Here is a 22155-nt window from a genome sequence, read left to right as displayed (position 1 = left end):
AGGAGGATGAGGAGGAGAGAGGAATCCGGTGTTTGTCCTCTCTCTCTATGATTGGTTGCATATCATGACACTGGAAGTTTAAAATCCTCTCTCATCAGCTGCAGGAAACATAATAACCATTTAGGATCACCATGACAACCTGCTTGATGTAAACATCAGTGATCCTTCGGTGTGTGTGGGTGGGCTTTGTTCAGCATGCGTACGAAGGAAATAGGAGTCTGTCAGCACACATGCATCCTCTCTCTCTCACACACACATACACACTCCAATCTTCCTCCAAAAAAGAGATAGGACCATGGCCCAGAATAGCACCTCACCCACTAAGAGTTGGGTCTAACGCTGGGCTGCCATGAGAGAGAAAAAAAGGTAGAAAAAAAAGGAAACAAGGCAGGAGGAAAAAATATACTGTAATTATTGCTTTCCTTTATTCCACAGTTGCTTTCGGAGTCTGGAGGGGAAGCAGCGCTTCAAGCTCTCCCCGTGCAGTGCGGAGCTGCGTGGTGAGGCTCAGCGAGCTGCTGGCGACAGTCCCTGTCGCGGAGCTGCGCAGAGGAGCCCATCAGAGCTCTGGCGAGTGTCCCTGGGTGGCGGTACTGTGCTTTGGCGCCACCTGCTGGATGAGGTCGATGAACTCGCCCTTCTCCAGACAGGCCCTGCACTCCTCCCCCCACGAGGCCAGCAGGCGTTTGAGCTCCAACACGCGCAGCTTGGAGAGGGCTTCCCTGCTCCAGTCCAGAACAGCCTTATCTGTGGAGGACATGGATGCAGGCACACACAAACACACAAACACACACACACACACACACATGCACGTACACATCAATACAGACATGCATGTATGTGAAACATGTATCACTTTCACAACAAATTTTCATGAGAGTATATTATGAAAAGCTAAATGTGAATGTTGGTAGTGCCTATGTGTGTGTGTGTGTCTGTCTGTGTGTGTATGTTGTGTGTGTGCTATTATACCGTATAGCACACACAACATATAACACACAACATGCTATTGTATGTTGTGTGTGCTATTATACCGTATCGCAGTTCACAAATCTGGCCATCTCTCTTCTGGAGCTTCTGACAGATTTTAGGGGGCGGGACGTGGGCACTGAGGGGGCGTGTCACTTCCCCAGTCACTCTGGCTGCAGCATCACTGGTAGCTCCCAGGTAGTAGCACTGCCAGTAAGGAGTTCACAGAGAGAGAGTGAGTGTGTGTGTGTGTATGTGTGTGAGAGGGGGTGGGGGGGGTCAGACAGACAGAATATGGTAGAAAGAGAACTGGATCATGGGTTTAGTACAAGTTGTCTGTATGTGTGTATGTGTGTCCTCACCAGGCGGCTGTCTTTCCCGGTGGCCTCAGCACAGGCCTGAATGAGGCCTTGCTCCACGATTGCATGGCTCAACTCTGAATGCGTGCTGATGAGAGATTTATAGAGGTGTCCCAGAAAACCCACACAGACTGTAGAGAGAAACAACCATCCACACACACACAGATAGATAGATAGATATAGATACTTTATTGATCCCCAAGGGAAAATTCAAGAAGAACAAACAACTTCACATATGTGGAAAAGTACAGTGCAGTTTGTGCTACAAGAAGAGCACAAGATAGCACTAATATAGGCCTAGTACAGTGGGCCAATCCAGTATTACAATTTTACAAATAGCCTACTCTAATAATATAAAACAGTGTCTTCATAACTGCATTAGTGTGTTTGACATTTTTGATAGGCCATGGTGTAGGCCTGTGCTGATTGCTGAATGAATCTCACAATAATCGCTCAACTACCAAAACAACTTTGCAGGCTAACATATTGTTACTTTAAGCCCCCTTACAGTCTCCTTCACTGGAGTTCTTATTATTAGCCAAGTGGACGGCTTTCTTATGTTAGTTTCGGGCTCGTGTAAATAGACGCATTGACACGACGACCCAACACACCACCTCGGCTATTTTTACACGCAGAAACCTTTCATGCGCAAACCGTGCAGCTCACGCTCACCTTCGCATTCGTCGGCACCGATAAGACCGACGACAACATTCAAAACCATCAGGACGTATAATACATTAGTGAAAGACATTGTCATTTTTTAAAAGTTATCAAGAGAAGTCACTCCGTATCCAAGTGAACTTCAATACCCAGTACCCCATGCTCTGCCCTTCGTGCCTGCAGTAAGCGAAAGCTTTCCATTGGAAGAATGATACGGTCAAGAGTAGTATGATTTGCCAGTTACACTTGCAATCTAATTTTAGTGTAGTCTCTGATTGGTCCGATAACTAGAAAGTGAGATTTCATTGGTGCACAATGACCGGCTATTTCATTCGGTTTCCGGTAGTGTCCACTTGTGCATTTTTTCACCAAGCATGGCTGCAATAGGGGTACATTTTGGATACACATGTGCTTGTGTAGCGATATTTAAGGTAATTAATTACAATCGAAAATAACATTATGTGTAATTCTTGTTGAACAATCTATACGACTGTTGTGAGTTTAATATTTCTAAGACAAGCTACTTTTCGAAGGCTATCGTGACGGTGCCTTTAGAGAAAGTTAGCTAACGAGCTAGCCGGGTTTGAAAGATGTTTTCTGCCTCTCCATGTTATGTGTGGGCTAGGTAGGCCTACACATTTATATAATTTGTATGCCATTGTCCATTTAATTGTTGTTCGTTATCTGTGATTAACGAAGTAATAATACAATGGCTAAGTTAACTGGCCACTTCTCATCATCAGAGATCCTACCAACTCTGGTTCAGGCATCAGATGTCCTTACTAATTCACGTTCCTTTCAGGATGGCAGGGCTGACGTAGTTGCAAATGATGCTGGGGACAGAGTTACCCCCGCCGTGGTGGCATACAGGGATAAGGAACAGGTACTGTGTGCAGCAACATTCCCAATAAGACTCGTTGAGATGTAAGATGCTAAGTCTGGCTATGGTGTGCCAGTAGCATAATGTTACATCATCCATGCCATGAAGGGCCATGTTACTGGACTTTCTAGGCTGATCTGTCAATATGTTCCTCAGATCGTGGGAATAGCTGCCAAACAGGGAAGAATAAGGAATGCTGCAAATACTGTTGTGAAGGTTAAGCAGATACTGGGCAGAAGGTAAGTGTCATGATGGACCTGACTGGAAACGAATGATTACTTGAGATCCACATCTCTGTTTTCTTTGAGCCTGTTTTGTTTATGTTGAAATGTTCTTCATCCTCAGTTTTGATGACCCTGAGGCAGAAGCTCACAGAACAGACAGCAAATGTCCAGTAAGTAGACGGTCATGATGGACATGTTTTGTGGTAAATGTCTCAGATGTGAAGTCACCCGTTGCGTCTTTCACACTCGCGTCTTTGTCCTACTTGATCGCTTTCAAACACAGGTGGTGAATAAAGGTGGTATGCCCAAATATGAAATTGACACAGGAGAGACAACAAAGTTTGTGTCGCCTGACGAAGTCGCCAAGTTAGTCTTCCAGAAAATAAAAGGTAAGGTTGTTGTTTGTCCTTATTGCTACTGCCAACTCAAAGCATTTCCATGACGACAACAAATCTCATTTATTTTTTTCTTTCAGAGACGGCTCAGTCTGCCCTTGGGTCTGATGTTGCCGATGCCGTCATCACCGTGCCTTTTGAGTTTGGAGAGAATCAGAAGAATGCTCTAAGGTATGTCCATGGATCCACCAACAAGAAAAACAACAACACATCACATGTAATAGCGCTTTATGGTGAAGGAGGAAACTCACTAATCACCACCTATGTTGCATGATGCCAGAATGCTCACTAAACACCAGGGGCAAGTTCAAAGTCTAAACATTTTGCACCGTTCTTCTACGGTTGACCATTTATCATTTACAGATGAAACATATGAATGAAAATTTGAAAAACAAAATGAACCATATATTAATTATTGTTTGCATCGTTCCCATCATCAAATTTAGGAAAGAAAGCTAGCAATGACCTTCTCCAGGAGGTCTTCTCTCTAACTACTAACCAAGCCCAAAACTGCTTAGCTTCAGTATTCCAGCGTATTTATTGGTCTGGCGGCTTGCCACACCTTGCTTTTTGCTTAAACAGTACGTGTCTGCAACACACCCAAGAGTGTTGAGTGTACGTTTTTTTAAATATGATCTATGAATGACAAACACTGGTGTAAGTTCTCTTGTTTAATGTATAAAACTCTCACACACGGCTGACAAGAGAAGCATAGTTGGCCGTTCCAGGATCATCACTTTCAGTATGTGCCGTTAAGGAGCAATTTCCCTCTCCTGTGGTAATTGAAATGGGGATATTGCATCTCTCTCGTCTCACATAACCGTTTGTGCTGACTCTGCATCAGTTTGTGATCCCTCTTGTACGGGGCAATTGTAGCCATGCTCTTCCTGTCTCTGTTCCCATGGTTACACTGTGTCTTGTTGTGTAGACGGGCTGCTGAGGACGCTGGCTTTAACGTGCTCCGGTTGATCCACGAGCCCTCTGCGGCACTGCTGGCCTACGGCATCGGTCAGGACTCCCCCTCTGGCAAAAGGTAAAAACATCGTCAGCAGCTGGACACTGGGTCCAATCAGCTTTCATGTAGTATACATAGTCAGCACTGTGACCATATTATGATGCACTGTCTATGTAAAATCCTCGGTAATTTTCTGAAAAATATAATCCACTTGTGTATGACGTCATTCAGTAGGTATTAAAACAATGTTCAGTACAGTAGAGGGCTGCAGCTGACAATTATTTTTTTGTAGTATATTAATCGATTAGTTGTTGGATCAATAATATGCCAGAAAATGATGGAGAGAAAAATGTTGAGTCATTGTTTCCCAAAGCCCAAGAATAGATCCTCATACCTTGTTTTGTCCACACTCCTACGATTACAGATTTAGTCTGCGGTCATAGAGGAGTTGTAAAGCTGAACATGATCAGTCTTAAGAAGCTACAATTAGAGAATATTGAGGTATTTTTCTTAAAAAATTACACAAACCTCATGAACCAATTACCAAAACAGTTGGCGATGCATTTTACAGTTGACAAGTAATGGATTAATTGTTGCAGCCCTAGTATGTTAAACCTGCACATTAGAATCCCTTGGAGGGTTAGGCTAGGTGTGATACAAAGGCTAAATTCTCAAGCCTTGATTTACGCTTGTGCATAGTTTAAGAATTTTATGACATTGATATGTGTTTGGTACTATTTATTTAGTATTAACTCGTTAGCGTACTGCGTATGCTTATTACTGTGTTGACCCATCTTTCCTGTGGTGACGCGTGCAGCCATGTGCTGGTGTATAAGCTGGGCGGGACGTCTCTGAGCGTGACTGTGCTGGAGGTAAACAGCGGCATGTACCGGGTGCTGGCCACTCACACTGACCACAGCACTGGCGGAGAGAGCTTCACACACGCACTGGCCCAGTTCCTAGCTGGCGAGTGCAAGAAGTACGTGAAAGCTCAGCTAACCTGTTACTTTGGGGGTTTTCTCCTCACCTCCCTCCCTCTCCCCTCCCAACCTCCCTCTCATTTTTCTTTCTTTGAGCTAGTTTTGGGTGTCGATCTCTCCTCTCATCCTCTCTCTGATTTATTTCTCAACTAACACCCTCTCAAATTAGGGTTCCCACGGGTCATGGAATTTTTGGAAAGTCTATTTTAGACATGGAAAGTCAGGGAATTTTACCCTTTTTGGGGCAAAGTCATGGAATATCAGATAATTTTGTTGTAGCAGTTGCCAAAATACATGAATACAAATATATTTGGTTATATTTTGGTAATTAGGTTTACAGCTTCCTTGAGTAGTTGTGATTAGCTCAACTTTGTTTATTCAATGCCCATTTAGTCACCTCCCGCTCTAAAAAAAAGTCAGAGTCTTGAACACTACGTGGCTGCTCTGAAATCTTTGGTCGGTATATTGTACCATTCACAGGGTTCCCACGGGTCCTTGAAATCCTTGAAAGTTTGTGAATCTGAAAAAAAAAAAATTCAAGGCCCTTGAAAGTTTTTTAAAAAACAGATTTCTTTTTGAGGAAAGAATTCCACACAATTCCGTCCGCTAATTAAAATGTTTCCATTATTTCGCCACCACTTCTGTTGATATCCTATGCGTATGCCTGATTTACGTTGGTTAGAACTACACTGCCAGCGTGATTTCTGCGTGTTTCCCGCGTGTAGGGTTTGTTGCCCAAATATTTAATTTAACATATTGAAGAATAAACCAACAGGTTCATGGTAACGAGTTTAACTTGTTTAGGAAAAGTTTATTTCAGCCAGAGACTTTCTAATGCGGAGACACAGCACTCAAAAAATCCTCCATAGAAATGCATGGGGTTAGTTTGTAACAGTTGTCTACACAGATCCCACCCCTTCCGTGGCAAAACCTTGACATGTGAATACATTGAGCCAATCATGTGTTGTGCTGTCAATACATTGAGCCAATCATGTGAAAATGAAAAATAGAATAGGCCTACCATTTGTCATATGAACAAAAATAAATGAAAACACACAAAAGAAAACTGTGACAAGGTATCTTTGATCTGTTGAGGTAACATGATTTAACAATGCCCACGCTTGAAATTTATCGACACATTAGGTACTTGAATTTGAGGATATTGGGCCTGGAAAGTCCTTGAATTTGATCTTAACCAAGGTGTGGGAACCCTGCATTCATTATATAGTAGGTCATGGAAATTTGTTTTTTTGTCAGGGAGAAGTCATGGAATTTTACATTTGATTTACAGTGGGAACTCATGTCAAATGCTCATGATGGCTTGGCCTCTTTCCAACTCTTTATAGCATCCCTCGTCATCGCTTTCATTTCATTTTCTCATGTCAAACCTTTTTTTAATTTCTTCAAAACTGTTAGCGTCATCTTGCACACATATTCCTGCTTGTTCGACCCTTTTCAATGTGTACCCATTGAGCTATGTGTCTTGAAGTAATGCCATTTGTCACTCATTGTCATTTTGTGTGTGTGTGCGTGCGTGCGTGTTCAGGTCATTTAAGCAGGATGTGAGCAATAATGCCAGGGCAATGATGAAGCTGATGAACAGTGCTGATGTTGCCAAACACATCCTCTCCACCCTGGGCAGTGCCAACTGCTTTGTGGATTCTCTCTGCGATGGCATGGACTTTGAATGCAATGTGTCAAGGTGGGTCAGCAATATCCTATCTAATGTATATTTTGATTTCAAATGTATCTGCTGTTTCTGCAATGTCTAAGGTCAAAGGTTAATGCCCTCATTGTCTACAGGGCACGATTTGAGCTCATATGCTCGTCTCTCTTCAATAAGAGCATCCAGCCAATCAAAAGCCTCCTAGAACAAGTCGGCCTCTCCACAAGTGATGTCAACAAGGTAAACTGAGACACTCAGTTTTTAAATGTTAGTGCCTCTTGTATATATCTGCTGCTTTCAGTCTGACGATGGAGTTGCACTCCATCACATCACAATCACTCTGAAAAACATATCAAAATATAGCTTATAAGAATATGGCATATAGCATAGTTGACATTAAAATATGGCACATGACCTATGAGATCAAAATATGGCATTATGCAGCTATATTTGCCACACTTGAGAGTAGCTGCAGTAGTAGTAGACTTTCTACCAGCTGTGTGTCTGTCTGGTCAGGTGGTGCTGTCCGGTGGGTCGGCTAAGATCCCCCGGCTGCAGCAGATGATCCAGGATCTGTTCCCGGACGTGGAGATGCTGAGCTCCATCTCCCCGGACGAGGTGATCCCCATGGGTGCCGCCCTGCAGGCAGGCATCCTGGTGGGCAGGGACAGTCTGCCCATGGGGGAGGACACCATCACCGTCGACTGTTGTGCCAAAGATATCCTGGTCAAGGTGTGCAGCGCTTTCTTTTTATACACAGACACACACACACACATATACATACACACACACACACACACACACACATACATACATACATACATACATGTATTGTGTTACATACAAAGTGAATTTCATTTAACCAAGTCACTGTGGGGCAAGGGTATTGTAAACTATTGTCTACTGTCTGTATTCTCCAGGGTTCATCTAATTTCCACAAGGTTGCATGTGTGATCAGATTTAGGTGCGCATGCGTGTATGTGTGTGTTTTCTTATTGGTATGCTTTGCTCCTATATTGTGTGTGTGTGTGTGTGTGTGTGTGTGTGTGTGTGTGTGTCAGGAGGTGGATGAGTCTGGAGAGGAGGTGTTTAAGGTGCTCTTCCCCTCGGGGACCCCCCTGCCTGCCCGCAGACAGCACACCCTCCAGGGCCCCGGCAACCTGGCCTCTGTGTGTCTGGAACTCTACCAGGCCCAGCAATGTCTCGCTCAGGTGGGAAACACACACACACACACACACATACACACATACACACGCATCAGGTGTGCATTATGCATGCATTATGCATGTATGCACACATTGCACAAAATACCAACACTTTTATATTGTTATATACATCATGCACATTCATGTGTTCTGTAGATTGTTTTGCGAGATCTGGAACCCAAGGAGGAGAACCACGACATTGTCACGGAGGTCACGATGAAAAGGTACAATCGTCAGCACACATTTTCTGTCGTAGCACAGACATGGCCTCTGATGGTCTTAAATTGTACTCACTCTTACCTTTATGGAATGCCTACTCCTCCACACATACACACACACACACACACATATGTATATATCATTACATCCAGTTCTCACATTGATATTGCTCTGAAAAGGCTGGTTAAATATGGATTAGTGTGCCATATTAGGTTTTGTGATGGGAATGTAATTATTATTTTTGGAACAGACCTCAAGGTGGTAATACTAACTTTGGTAACGTGTTAAGCAAACATTATGCTACTCTATTGTATGTGGAATGTAATAGTGTAGTTACTACCTGACTGGGGCATGAACTAGGAGTATCAAGCAAGATTACGTTTAGTGCTAGTAAAAGGTGTTGGTAAATGTTATGAGTGGAACCTGAGAGTTGTGTGAATGTGTGTTTCGCAGGGACGGCTCAATACACGTCACCTGTACGGAGCAGCTCAGTGGACGATCTGAGGCTGTTACCATAGCAGCCGCTGCGGCTGCTTCATAAATTATATGACGAGCCTCTGGTCTCCATGGAGATACTCTACCCTATAACAAACCCGACAAGTCCATCTGATTACTGTAATCCAAGAGTACAACGACTGGATTAACTGACGTCTTAATCCCAGTATTTAGGTCTTTTTTTCAATAAATAGTGTATATATGGAGAAAAGAAACTGCAGTTGACCTCTTTTTGTTTGGTGCTTTACATAACCTAACAATGCTTCTCTACGTTGATGCTTATCTAAGGTGTTCTCTTTTGTGGATCAGTAAGAGCAGGTGTTCCTCTCTGTCTGGTTACTGAAGTTACATGCACGTTGCATGTTCTGGTGCAGCTTTGCACTGATTGGTGCAACACAACTGAAGTAGCGTGGCATTTTGCAGGTGTCATACTATCCTCTTCTCTGGTGCTGGTGTTGTGCTCATATCAGTTTAGTTGCAGTCTTCAGGCTAACGCCCACTGGCGGCATCTGTAGCGTGTCAAGTGACGCCAACATTAAGAACTCCATTACTTTTAATGTTGACGCCAAAGTACTTGTTCTATCTCTTGAGCGTCAAATCTATAGACAGGAATGTCGCTGCCAGTGGGCGTTAGCCTTTAGGGTAGGGCTAATCTAATGCAGGGAGATTTGAACCAGTAGTCTGTAGCCCACTGCTTGTCCATGAAGGCATTCCAGGTGGTCCCTGACTTATGCATTCAATAATGTAGTTTCACTCTGGCATCTTTTTACCTCACACCCCACGACAAAGATCCCCAGGTTGCTCTTAGTCAGAATAGTGGTCCCTGAGTCCCCTTTGTATAAAAACCTGTGTGTAGCGCTTTGAGTGGTCATGATGGAACAGAATTGTAGATTTCAATATGGCAGCAGAAACAGACTACAACATACTTAAGTTCAGACTAATACATCTGAATTGAGCATTTTATTGCACATAGTGAAACAAAACGCAAAGAACATCAGTGCCATTTCAACGACTGTCACTAGGTGTATAAAAAAAAAAGACGACAGGTAGGCAATGTGGTGACTGCAGCTTCAGGAGGTAGCAGGTTAGTCAAAGTGCAAGAGAACAGGAATGAAAAAGACCCTAAACAGCAGGCACCAATATCAAGTATTACTACTTGACAAAGCAGTCAAAAAGGACACTTACTTCATTGGAACTGAATAGTATAAATTAGAGGTATATAACGAGGAATTTAGAGGAAACAACACATTTCATTAGTTTTGAGTAAAAATGTTTACCCAAGCTATCCAGTCTGCATGTTTGTAGAATATCCAAATTTATCAGGGTACCAAAAATAACTTTGTCTATGTGGGAGGTTTTCCAGGGCCTAGTTTGGGTCTGAGCCCAAATCTTAAGAGCAGGAATGTAAAAGGTGCTTGGAACAGTACCACCATTTGCTGGGCCATCCAACGTATTACATTTGAACAAGTACTCATCTGAAGATGGCAAATTTCATCAATTATGAACAATGAAAACACTAATACAGTTTTGTAATACTGTCCCCCTGTAAAAAGGAGGGGAGAACATGTACCAAAAACAGTCTTTGGGGAAGGCTTCCTAGGGCTTGGTTTGTGCTTCAGAGCCCTTTCTAAGGAATAGCTCCAAAGCTCAGTTAAACATCCTTCAGACTGGGCCATGTGGATACCTCCTGATGTTTCATTAGAAACAGAAAATTTCATCAGTTATGAACAATGACAACAACTGTAGTTAGTATGTGTATACCATAATATTCCATGTGAGTGGGGATAGTTGGGGGGGTATGAGTACAACAAGAAAAGCCCAGACTGTGTGGGAGGTTCTCCTCCAGCCTGGTCTGGGCCTCAGACAGAGCCCTTGCTGCCTCTCCTGAGGAAAAGCTCCTCGCCTGCGGCCAGCTTCCGGTACAGCTCCCTCAGTTCTTCCGCTCGGGGCGCCGTGGAGCCGGGCGTGGGCGGCAGCTCAAAGTCAGACGACTCCTGCGAATCAGGTTTCTGCTCTGGGTCCTTCCCTGCATCTGATTGGCTATTCTGACTGTCATTCAAATCATCCTTTACCTCTGGAAGTAACTTCGCTTCGGCCCCTGACTCTCCATTGGTTGCCGCCTTACCTTCTTCATTACTGCCCTGGCACTCCGCCCTCTTAATCTTAGGGCGTATGAGGACCGTGTCCATCTCGGAGTAGTTCGTCGCCCCGTCGTCGGAGATGTGGGTGGACTGCGAGGACGACAGGCGGTAGGAGTCCGAGTCGCACTCGTTCTCGTCGAACAGCTCCGGTGACTGAGAGCATGTGCGCTCGCTGGAGCGGGCCAGGCTGTTCTGGCTGTTGTCCGGCTCAGAGCTCTCATCCGTCGGGAGCGACGCTGGCTTGAAGAAGGCGTCCCACTGAGGCGGGATGGAGGAAGTGGGAGGAACGACGGATGTGTCGCCGGACGCCTGACTGTCTGCAGCTTCCTGCTTAGGGGTCTGGACAATCTTTTCACCATTACTAGCATCGTCTTCATCATCGTCGTCGTCGTTAGATTCTGTGCAGTCCGCGTAATTGGCTGTGTGGACTGAGGGGCGTGGCTCGGGCAGGAAGTCCATCAGGGCAACAGGGGGTGCTGGCATCTCGCAGCAGTGAGGCTCCACCTTCTCGGTGGTCAGAAGCTTCTTTCTCTGCGGCGCCACGGCAACCTCATCAAACAGCTCATCGTCACTGTCTGAAACTGGAAGAGAGAGAAGAACGAGACTGAGCAGATATCCTGATTAGCAACAACACAGCCACTCATATCTAATAAAAAATGTAAATGGGACAGCAGGACCTCATTAGATTAATTAAATTACCAGCCCAATTAACTATCCCATTTTAAAAAAAAGACAAAAAACTAAATCAAACCTAATTTACAGAGTTCACAAGGTCTTAAGTCCTATTTTTAAGACTCCAATCACTTCACATGAGAGCTTTCATTAGCAAAATGGCAGCCACTTAACACATCACTAACCCCTTGAAGTGGACTCATCTCTGGCCCTTTTCAGGAGACCAAGGGGCTTGTAGACAATCTCTGCCCTTCCAGAATATTCCCGGCACAGTGGCTTAAGTCTTCAATAGTGAGCATGGAATAAAAATCAGGCATAGATTAGTTGCTGTGCACACATTTTCATGGAAAACTGTCTGTACCTTGCATAGATAATCTATTTAAAGAAAAACACATTTCCATTTGCCAGACAGTACTCGAGGTCCTCTGGACCAGAGCCCATGGTTACAGCTCCCCTGTGTCGTGCTAAATGAAGGACAGTTAGTGAGAATCAGACGATTGCTTGCTTACATCTCTGTAACCTCCTCAAAGGTACGGCCCATGGGGATGACGTTTGGGTAGATGTTCACTGGGCAGATATAGGACAGGAAGTCTTTGATCTGTTCAACAAAGGAAAGACAAGAGGCACAGGCACAGAAGACTTTTTGTTTGACCATCTCTCATTGGGCTTGACATGCTGGTTTGTTCTTTTTTACACTCACAGGAATAGTATTCTAAACTAGAAACTAAAACAATTGGAAACGTGATTATGTGTGTCACATAATTTTAATGATATTACCTTATAATTTAAGGTTGAATTTTTCTACTGTTGCTTAGCTAATCAGTGGATAGTACTATACATTTTGTTTTCCTTATAGAATGGCCATGGCATTCATATTTCCTTGTCTATGTTAGTATTAAACCAGAAAACTACACAGAAGTAGTCCACTTACCTCCGAGTAGGAGGAGTGGAAGGAGAAACAAGCTCTGTACGAACTTTCACCCATTCTGCAAAACAATACAACAAATTAAATATCATATGACAAAAAAAAAAAAACACACATTTCTGTGACACTTTAAAAACCTTGTCATTTAGTACTTTTGCACATTCAAGTTAGAACATGATGAGGTAAGACCTCAGCCACACTGCTTGGTCTGTAGTTTAGTAGCGGTGGCCTGAGTGGCTGGTCACCTGACAATGACGCTGGTCTTCCTGGTCCTCTCTCCAAACCACATGGTGGAGGGCTTGATGCTGATGATGCGGAGGGGCTTCCCATCTTTGGCTGTGCAGCCACACGGCAACCTGTTTGTCCTGAAGAACTCCTCATCCTGGACAACATCAGCAATCAAAAGTAGGCAGCGATTCAGTTTTGTTTGCGTTTGAGTTCAACAGCCAATCAAATTACATCTATCTCTTCCATGCTCCCGATGCGCCATGTTTTTTTTGCAACTTTATTTTTAAGTTTTCACAGTACAATTATACAAACAACCCTGATCCCACCCACCCAAGGGTACATATAATACATACATACAAACACAATCAAAGAAAGAAAGAGGGGAGAAAAAAGAAAATAAATAATAATAAATAAAAAGGTCTGCCAAAAAAAATATTTTAACATTCTGAGAGCCACCCTATTCATTTTGTTAATGAATGTCTTTTTATAAATAATGCAATTGCACTGCACCCAGCGCCCCACCAGTCCAGCTGACATGTGCGCAAATAAGGATCAGGAGAAGGACAGATTGTCTGCGAATTGTAGAAAAGGACTCCAAGTGTTATGAAATCTATTTGAGGATTTACCCCTAGAATCCGATGCGCCATGTTGATTGGCTGGGATTGGTCACCAGCCACAATATGTGTTTCCATTTACGGAGACAGAACTGTGTACATATTTTTGAGTGTGCACACAGAGATTGGACAATGGCCATAAGGAGCAGTTTGCTGCATTTGGGGGGAAAAAAGTGTAGGAGACTAGAATGGCAAACTTCACCTTGAGACCAGCATGGAGACAACAATGGCAAAAGAGGGAAATGAAATCAACAAAAAGTCCACAAATTCATCATACCCTCGGATGCCTGCATGCATGGATTTGTGTCGCTCGGTCTGTGGTCACGTGACTCAAGAGCTCCGGCATTTTCTGGAACATGTCTAGGCTGTTCACATGGACCTAAGACAGGAAACCATGGTGACGACTTTGCTTATGATGGTGCAAATGTATGCAATTGTAAGTCCTGTAATTTCTAATCCAGCTGCACCATTCTAAACATACAAGAAAAAACAGAAGCATAGCACATGGAAGATAAAATCATAAACAATTTTAAAATACACCTACACTTATGTAAACTAGATGTACCGCATAGCGGTACAAAATATGACCGCCCTGTACATCCGTTCCGCGAAAATAAATCACACTTCAATTTGTCTCCATATTTTACTCCATCCCCCACTCTTGAAACTTTTGTGTATGCTTGTTTGGCATGCCTGAGTGTGTGTGTGCGGCTGCACAGAAAGTAGCCTACTGGTGCTGAAAAGGTGAATAGATTGTAGAATAGCCAAAGAAGATGTAGCATTGTTATAAAACCTTTAAAATCTCTAAACAATCACAAGTAGGGCAGTTCATCACAGTTCATCCATTGCAACTGGATTGATGAAAGGTCACTTACACCTGTAGGCTACATTGTATTTGGGAAAAGCAAAAGGTATCAGCATAATGTTATTTATTTATTTATTTATTATGTATTTTTAAACAAAAACATCTCTGTCAGTTCCATGCCGTTTTCAACAGCTATCAAAAACAAAGGTCATTTTTGGATGGTTGGATTTTTTGTGAATGTTTCTTCTTCTACATAAGATTTTAGTCATCTTTAGTTCATGTAATACTTTATTGTCAATGCACAAATTAAGTAACAGTAGTCTGAAACGTTATTGTTAATGCACAAATTAAGTAACAGTAGCCTAGTCTGAAACGAAATGCTGTTTTACATCTAACCAGTGGTGCAAATAACTGACATGTCCAAATGGGCCTTGATGAAATGCGTCACTAGACTGTTCATACACATTTTAACGGGCCAAAGTTGAAGAGCTTTCTAGGGCTTCCTAGGCCCTACAGTTCTCAAGATATTCACAGAGAACTGTGTCTGCCCTACCCTCCTTTCGGGGGGTCCAGTCCACCGGGGGGGGGGGGGGGGGGGCTACAGATCAAAACGAAGAATGACGGTTCCATGCTATCCATGTGGGGGTACATGCCCACCAAGTTTTGTGTACCCCGGTCTTTCAGTGTCCCGGGAATCCTCGTTGGTGTACGTCACTAAATGTACACATAAATTATTTTATTGTAAGGCCCCCCATGAACGAAAGTACACAAAACTTGGCATGCATTCGGAGGGTGTCATAATGATCCTACACTTTTAATTTCGTGCAGTTTTGACCTTGTCAGCCAGAGATATTGTGATGAAAACACCTAATTTTTTGCTTTTTAATTTTTAACTAGGTGGCGCTATACATGAAATAAGTGGTAATGGGATGGGTTGACATGCCCCCTTAAGACCAACATACATAAAAAAGGTGGACCTCCTAGGCCCTACGGTTCTCGAGATATTCACAGAAAACTGTCTCCGGCCACCTACAGGCCAGTTGGTGTATAGTAACATAAATTCATTTATTGTGTGGCCCCCCATGAACGGAATTCCACAAAACTTGGCGTGCATACAGAGGGTGTCATAATGATCCTACACTTCCAATTTCGTGCAGTTTTGACTATGTTAGGTCACAGATACCTTCAATTACAACACCTCATTTTTACTTTTTTGTGTTTAACTAGGTGGCGCTATACATGAAATGAGTGGTTATGGAATAGGTTGACATGGCCCCTTGAGATCAACATACAAAAAAAAATGGTCCTCCTAAACCCTACGGTTTTCGAGATATTCACAGAAAACTGTGTCTGCCCTACCCTCCTTTCGGGGGGTCCAGTCCAGCGGGGGGGCTACAGATCAAAACGAAAAACGATGGTTCCATGCTATCCATGTGGGGTTACATGCCCACCAAGTTTCGTGTACCCCGGTCTTTCAGTGTCCCGGGAATCATTGACGGAAATTTGGGCATGCGAAAAATAAAAAAAAATAAAAAAATCTGACTAAACCTATATGACCGCCGCTTCGCTGCGCGGCGGTCAAAATAAATACAAAGCAAATACAGTATGTAATTTTATTGGGGAAAATGCATTTTGTGAATTTTCACAAATGATTCAATCAATTAAGTGAATATTTACGCGTAATTGACTGACCTGACATCCAAACTCCTCACTCAGGTTGGTGAAGAGGTACTCGTACCCATAGGCTGCCTTGCAGTTGAGCCACACCACATGGTATGGACTCTGGATGAGCCAGTCCTGGACCAGCTCCTTAATGCCATTCAGACAGGCCTCCTGATGGAGACCAACACACAGGTCTTCAACAACAGCATTAGAGAGCAACAGAGATTTACTTGTGCTTTGTTGTTCTAAGGGTGTTTTAAAGCTACAGCTGTCAGTCTTCATAGCAGTGGTTGTCAACCTTTTTGCATGAGCCTTGTCACTCACAACATACCACATGCAGTACGTACAGTAAGATTACTTTTCAATTTGATGTGAATGCAGATAGACAGAGAAATTGTTTCATTCTCTTAGCAGAGTTATGTTTGAGTGAGGGAATGCAAGTAACCTTGTAATGTGTAGCCTGGCTGTATTGATCTATTAATCAAATAATGCCAAACCCAGTGAATAGATGGATAGATAGATAGATAGATAGATAGATAGATAGATACTTTATTGATCCCCAGGGGAAATTCAAGATGATGATGATTCAGGATACTTACCCTACTGGGTATCTGATAGAACCTTGGGTCAAAGAATGTAGAGTCCAGATAAACACTCTGTATGTCTTTGACCCTGAGAGACACACACAGGGGGGGGGATTAACATCATAAAATGGGGTTATACATCTCAAACAGTACCACACACAATCAGCAAAAAAAGAAAAGCTCTCTAAAAATCAACTGGAGATTTTAGTTTCAAGCAACACCATAATCAGTCAAAAAACTTTCAGCACCACAAAGTCCAGCAATTTGTTAAGTTAAAGACAGCACTATGAACTGTATCCAAAAACACCATGCCAAAACTGATAGACTATTTTAAATCCGGGCAACCAATCGAACACATAAATTACACTGCTCAACAACACTCTGCAAGACAATATATTATGAACAAAGTCAAGACCTTCATGGACATAGGCAAGGATACATGTGTTCTGAGTTAGTGACTATGAAGTTAACAAGCCCAATACAATTCGCAGCCGACCCCTTACAATCAGCAGAACCTGAGGATGGATCTACTGATTTAAAACATCCCACGCACCAGTTTGATCACTTCAAATGTGAGTTTTTGTAAGACAACAAACAAATCACTCAGTAAATCAAGGCAGCCATAACAATCTAATATTGACCTGTTTATCCTTATCTTTTAACAATCCCATGAGTCTCTGGGGTAAAAAAAAAAAATCAAAACCCAAGAGGGAAGGGGTAGAGAAAGAGAGAGATAAAGAAGGTATGAGGAGATGAAACAGGAAGTTGGTCTGGTGGGAGGAAGAATAGAAAGTGATGTTAAACAGAAAAAAGCGTCCATACTTCAGGGAGTTGCTTAACATCCGCTTTGTTCCTACCATAGACTGTATATATAGAACTACAGTCTATGGTTCCTACCATACCTGTTCCCGGAGTGCAGGAACTCCATTCTGGCTACATCACCTGCGGCCAGTCTGAAGTCACCAGTGTACAGCACTGTTCCTTGTCCCCCTTCAAATAGGAACCTGCCATTGAAACACATACAACTCTTAAAAAAACAGTGTGTTATGGAAAGTAGTTGATGACTCCACACATTCCAGACATCAATTCCTTGCACCAACTCTCCTACTTCACTCACACACACACACAACTCACATAACTGATCCTGGACAGTGTCCTGCCGGTAGCAAAGTGACGACAACGTCTTCTGACTAAAGTAGATGATAAAGCAAAGGTTGAAACCGATTTCAGATGCATACTGACAGTCTCAGAACACCTGCATCTATATGGTAACACCACAAATTAACACTCTCCTAAGTAGCCTATTATCTGCCTTGGGGCCCCTACTGTACCTCTCCTGTTGTTTCATCAATCAGTGATATGTGGGTTGGACTGTCCAGCTCAAGAGCAACCTGGAAGAACAAAGGCATGATTGCACCTTGTGCACCCAAGGCATGTAATGCACAATTTAGACTACCGCTACTTTAAACTGGGGAAAATAAACTGCACTTACAATATAATCTTGCCAGAAGTTATATTTTGGATTGCTGAGCAATAGTTCTTTGGTCACGAATGAACAGTAGAGATTGACTGTTAAACTGAGAAAGATACATGGACTGTTAAGTTAGTGTCTTAATGTAGGCTACTTTATTTGGCTTATGGCTTCAGGAAGGTAAAGAAAAAAAAATAAGCAGTTGCTTACCTGAACTTAAGCTTTCTTTTCAACAAGGGTCCTTTTAGTCCTTTCATATGGTCTGTAGAGAAAGCCAACGTTATTGATAGGTCTATCATGGGATGCCCCCCAGTCAAAGCTAGTCACTGTTTGCCAGTTACACTACTTATATATAGTAGGCACTGAATTAACATTAACACAATGTTTAACTTTCTAAATCAACTACTATTAAGGGCCTTGGCATGTCTAAAGCATTGGATTACAACACAGCTGAAAAGCTGCCTAGAAACGGAATATGGTTAGATTTTATGGTAACATTTCACCCTTACCTTTATGGCAGTGTGACAGAAAATAAGCTCTGGCATGCAGATTCTCCCTGTCAAAGCGGTCCAGGGAAATTGTTGGGTATTCCTTCATACGACCCGCGAAGGAACTCATTCTGAGACACTTCAATAATGTTAGACGGCAGACATTGATTTCGTAAGCGCATGAAAACGAAACGAATGACAGATATCAACCGCATTTAACAACTCAAACTGACGTTCGAGTGGACTAATGCTACTGTGCCATTTTGAGCACAAGACTCCAGCAAGAATTTTGAAACTTCCCTCACACAGCTCAACCGCATCTCTGACCGCGTCAACAAAACAGCCCGGTCTAGTCTGCAAACAAGCCGCGAACAAGACCAAAAACGATTGGTGTTGAATTTTTAACAGTGCGACATCTAGTGGAGAGACATAAACACTGTACATTTAGGGTTATTGAAAAAGTGTGATTTAAATACATTCAGTCATTTGTAGCCTAAACAAGAAACCCTTTCATTCACACTTCTTACAGCTGTTGATAATAGCTTAAATATATTTACATATAATATTTTGTTTTCAATCGTTTCATTCTCTACCACTCCTATCCAGACGATGGCAGCATTAATCTCATGGTACATAATTCCCACTTCACAACGTACCAGGACAACTGAGAAGAAACAAGAGGAAGGATTCTTTCTTTAGTGTGCTACACCGAAATAAAGTTGCTGAAATATCACAGCGGTAGTTATATGGTGTGTAATTTTGTTCTTTTGGGTTACTGAACTGTTCATTCAACACACTGCAGCACACGTGGAGGTCTGGAGGATATTCAAACTAGTTCCACTGACAAGAAGTGAACACTTGCAAGGACAAGAGGAAGTGCGCCGTTTCCTGGGTTCGTTTCCTGCATGTGAAGAACACTTCTTAGGGTGTTTCCTTTCGCTCGTCGCTGATATGGAGGACCATGCACTGTATTCTGCACCACCCACACCATTACCAGCGGATTCCTCTCCCTCACCATCACCGGTATCAGTCAGGCCTATGTCTAACACGGAATCCACGTATAAATGTAAGATTATGTATGATCTTCTGCCCTTGGTGCACCAACCTTGTGCAGGCTACCCTCTTAAAACGAATGTGTTAGAAACAACACAAACGTTATCCCTATCTGGAGATAGAAATGTGTTTAAAAAAAAAAAAATCACAACTTGTGTTATTTTCAACACATTTGTTTTAAAAGAGTGTACCTGGTAGCAGATAGAGTTTTTTTACACATACTTTTTTAATACAGTATTTATCAGAATCAGACTTCTAAAACCTAGGCTGTAATGCAAATGAATTGCCTAATTGATCATACTGTACTAGGTATATGCCAATTTTCATTCTTTCTCTATACTGTTTAGTGTCAGAGGCTGACCTGCCAACCTTTGTGAAGTTAAGAGCATCTAACAGGGCCCTTTTCACTGGGCGAAGAAATTCCTCAAAACTCGCTTGGAGGTGACCGCTACATTTCTGCTTTTATCTCAAATTATTATTGCTTAAGCCTCGAAATAAAGCTTATAGTATTCTTTATGTGTTAGCCTTGTGACATTGTCTTCCTCTTGGCATCATGGCAGGACCATTTTAAAAGAGATGGGTCTTCAGGGAAAGATGTCAGCCTGGCAAGCAATGAAGAAATGGGACAACCTGAAAAACCGATACAAGGTTAGCATCGAAATCAGTTAGATAAAATTGGTCAATTGCACTGTAAGGTCAGAGAATTTTAGGATGATTCCAAGGGCCCTGTAATAATGACCAACATTATTATTATGTTGGGGTTCCAGTATTATATTCTATTTTTTTTTTTTTTTTTAAAAAGCCCAACTAAAATCAAGCTGGCCTATAAGAACAAGTTGCTTAGGCTTTTAACTTCCTGTACATCATGCATGATCTCTACTATTTTCTGCAGGCTATTTTTCTGAAATTCTCTTATTTGTCAATGGGATGAGGATGAAGGAATCAAGCAAGCAAATACAGTACATAAGAAATGATGCTTGGAAATGATGGATGGTGCTGGTAGATTAATTATGACACTTCACTCTGTAAACAGGAACTGAAGAATCCACCACCCGGGGTCACAGTGCCACCTGAATCATGGCGCTGGTTCAAGCTGATGGACGATGCCATGGAGGGGAGGCTAGAGGGCAGCGCAAAGGTGTTATCCATCACGTCTGTCTTGACCAGCAACGACGACGAGTTCCTCCCCAGCAAGCGCCCCAGCAGCAAGCGACACAGGGGAGTCGAGGGAGATGAGGAGGCAACTGGCAGCCAACCTGAGCTCCTGTTAAACGCCTACGACTTGTGGGGCAGCGGCGTCACGGGAGATGTGGCGCAGGAGATGGAGAGCGACAGGCGGGATATCGAGCAGGAGAGGGCGCAGCTGGACAGCGACCACGCGCTGATGGAGAAGGAGCGTGAGGTGCTGGAGCGAGAGAGGATGGTGCTGGAGCGCGAGCGTGCCGGCCTACAGAGAGAGCTCGCCGCCCTGGACCGAGACCGGGCCGCCCTCGAGAGAGAAAGGGCGTCCGTGGAGAGAGACAGGGCACAACTGGACTGGAAGATGGCCCAGCTTGAGAAGGAGAGAGCAAAGCTGGAGAGAGAAAAGATAGACATCCACAGAGACAGAACAACGTTAAAGAAAGACAGCACAGCTGGAACAAACGGCGGAACAAGCACACCAGAGGAAATCAAAGAAGTGGAACTTGATGCAGAACAGCTGGAGAGGAGGCAGAGGTTCCTCGACTTGTTTGAGAAACTAATAGAAAAATTCTAGAAGAAAACCAACCTGAAGCCTATGTGAAGAGAGAAGAACTTCACAACAGAACATCAAACTACCTAGTTTGCCTATTATACAGTAGTTAAATAAATATTTTTAAGGTGCTATATTCGGCAAACACGAAAGAATAAAAGAAAAAAGAACAAATATTTCTATAGTCATGTTAACATATTTATTTTTGTAATTGAGAAGATATTTTTTGTTCAGAACAGGACATGACATATTGTTTCTTGAATCCTAGTTAAACAAAGCAGTATATACAGTATATATATATATATATATATATATATATATATATATATATATATATATATATATACACACAGTATGCACTCTGTTGTATTAATGTACACTAGTGGATCTGCAAACCAGTAACAATGTCACAGTTAAAAGATTCTTCTCTTTTGATTCTCTTATATATATATATATATATATATATATATATATACAGTATGCACTCTGTTGTATTAATGTACACTAGTGGATCTGCAAACCAGTAACAATGTCACAGTTAAAAGATTCTTCTCTTTTGATTCTCTTATATATATATATATATATATATATATATATATATATATATATATATATATATATATATATATATATATATATACACAGTATGCACTCTGTTGTATTAATGTACACTAGTGGATCTGCAAACCAGTAACAATGTCACAGTTAAAAGATTCTTCTCTTTTGATTCTCTTAAATATATATATATATATATACACAGTATGCACTCTGTT

The 22155-nt window shown here is 42.5% G+C and overlaps 4 protein-coding genes across 6 annotated transcripts; 2 read left to right on the top strand and 2 right to left on the bottom strand.

Annotated features, from left to right (window-relative positions):
- Positions 1-403: 403 nt before the first annotated feature.
- On the bottom strand, positions 404-2224 carry cdnf (cerebral dopamine neurotrophic factor). The gene is made up of 4 exons (XM_042078050.1): positions 2001-2224; positions 1332-1459; positions 1035-1176; positions 404-747 (listed from the first exon to the last, which is right to left on the bottom strand). The coding sequence occupies exons 1-4, from the start codon at positions 2083-2085 to the stop codon at positions 560-562; spliced, it is 543 nt and encodes a 180-aa protein (XP_041933984.1). The 5' UTR covers positions 2086-2224; the 3' UTR covers positions 404-559.
- A 41-nt stretch (positions 2225-2265) lies between these two features.
- hspa14 (heat shock protein 14) lies at positions 2266-9222 on the top strand. The gene is made up of 14 exons (XM_042078041.1): positions 2266-2419; positions 2791-2871; positions 3025-3107; positions 3214-3262; positions 3376-3481; positions 3568-3658; positions 4416-4520; positions 5260-5421; positions 6969-7124; positions 7226-7328; positions 7605-7820; positions 8150-8299; positions 8450-8517; positions 8966-9222. The coding sequence occupies exons 1-14, from the start codon at positions 2363-2365 to the stop codon at positions 9051-9053; spliced, it is 1515 nt and encodes a 504-aa protein (XP_041933975.1). The 5' UTR covers positions 2266-2362; the 3' UTR covers positions 9054-9222.
- Positions 9223-9933: 711 nt separating this feature from the next.
- On the bottom strand, positions 9934-18949 carry dclre1c (DNA cross-link repair 1C, PSO2 homolog (S. cerevisiae)). 2 transcript variants are annotated; one of them, XM_042079111.1, is made up of 14 exons: positions 18619-18949; positions 18320-18371; positions 18131-18215; positions 17970-18029; positions 17773-17828; positions 17541-17642; positions 16654-16726; positions 16070-16225; positions 13865-13966; positions 12991-13127; positions 12752-12806; positions 12330-12418; positions 12006-12103; positions 9934-11729 (listed from the first exon to the last, which is right to left on the bottom strand). In XM_042079111.1, exons 1-14 carry the CDS (start codon positions 18725-18727, stop codon positions 10867-10869), a joined length of 2037 nt encoding a protein of 678 aa, XP_041935045.1. In that variant the 5' UTR covers positions 18728-18949; the 3' UTR covers positions 9934-10866. The 2 variants fall into 2 exon arrangements, with proteins under 2 accessions (XP_041935045.1, XP_041935046.1); XM_042079112.1 differs by having other exon boundaries at positions 16085-16225.
- Positions 18950-19203: 254 nt separating this feature from the next.
- On the top strand, positions 19204-21717 carry LOC121697553 (tax1-binding protein 1 homolog B-like). 2 transcript variants are annotated; one of them, XM_042079114.1, is made up of 5 exons: positions 19204-19663; positions 19998-20091; positions 20211-20298; positions 20684-21257; positions 21288-21717. In XM_042079114.1, exons 1-5 carry the CDS (start codon positions 19549-19551, stop codon positions 21404-21406), a joined length of 990 nt encoding a protein of 329 aa, XP_041935048.1. In that variant the 5' UTR covers positions 19204-19548; the 3' UTR covers positions 21407-21717. The 2 variants fall into 2 exon arrangements, with proteins under 2 accessions (XP_041935048.1, XP_041935047.1); XM_042079113.1 differs by having other exon boundaries at positions 19208-19663; positions 20684-21715.
- The last annotated feature ends 438 nt before the right edge of the window (positions 21718-22155 follow it).

Source organism: Alosa sapidissima, chromosome 22 (assembly GCF_018492685.1).
Source record: "Alosa sapidissima isolate fAloSap1 chromosome 22, fAloSap1.pri, whole genome shotgun sequence".
In the NCBI taxonomy this organism is placed as follows: domain Eukaryota; kingdom Metazoa; phylum Chordata; class Actinopteri; order Clupeiformes; family Clupeidae; genus Alosa; species Alosa sapidissima.
The sequence above is the reverse complement of the archived record's forward strand: the minus strand, read 5'-3'. Positions and strand labels throughout refer to the sequence as shown.

Coding starts and splice junctions, on each gene's coding strand:
- cdnf (XM_042078050.1), bottom strand. CDS start 2,085: ATGACAATGTCTTTCACTAATGTATTATACGTCCTGATGGTTTTGAAT. Junction 1,177..1,331: donor CCGGGAAAGACAGCCGCCTG/GTGAGGACACAC, acceptor CCTTACTGGCAG/TGCTACTACCTGGGAGCTAC. Junction 748..1,034: donor GATTTGTGAACTGCGATACG/GTATAATAGCAC, acceptor TGTCCTCCACAG/ATAAGGCTGTTCTGGACTGG.
- LOC121697553 (XM_042079113.1), top strand. CDS start 19,549: ATGGAGGACCATGCACTGTATTCTGCACCACCCACACCATTACCAGCG. Junction 19,664..19,997: donor CACGGAATCCACGTATAAAT/GTAAGATTATGT, acceptor TATACTGTTTAG/TGTCAGAGGCTGACCTGCCA. Junction 20,092..20,210: donor TCCTCAAAACTCGCTTGGAG/GTGACCGCTACA, acceptor GCATCATGGCAG/GACCATTTTAAAAGAGATGG.
- dclre1c (XM_042079111.1), bottom strand. CDS start 18,727: ATGAGTTCCTTCGCGGGTCGTATGAAGGAATACCCAACAATTTCCCTG. Junction 18,372..18,618: donor TCTGTCACACTGCCATAAAG/GTAAGGGTGAAA, acceptor CTTTCTCTACAG/ACCATATGAAAGGACTAAAA. Junction 18,216..18,319: donor AAAAGAAAGCTTAAGTTCAG/GTAAGCAACTGC, acceptor TATCTTTCTCAG/TTTAACAGTCAATCTCTACT.
- hspa14 (XM_042078041.1), top strand. CDS start 2,363: ATGGCTGCAATAGGGGTACATTTTGGATACACATGTGCTTGTGTAGCG. Junction 2,420..2,790: donor CTTGTGTAGCGATATTTAAG/GTAATTAATTAC, acceptor CGTTCCTTTCAG/GATGGCAGGGCTGACGTAGT. Junction 7,329..7,604: donor CCACAAGTGATGTCAACAAG/GTAAACTGAGAC, acceptor CTGTCTGGTCAG/GTGGTGCTGTCCGGTGGGTC.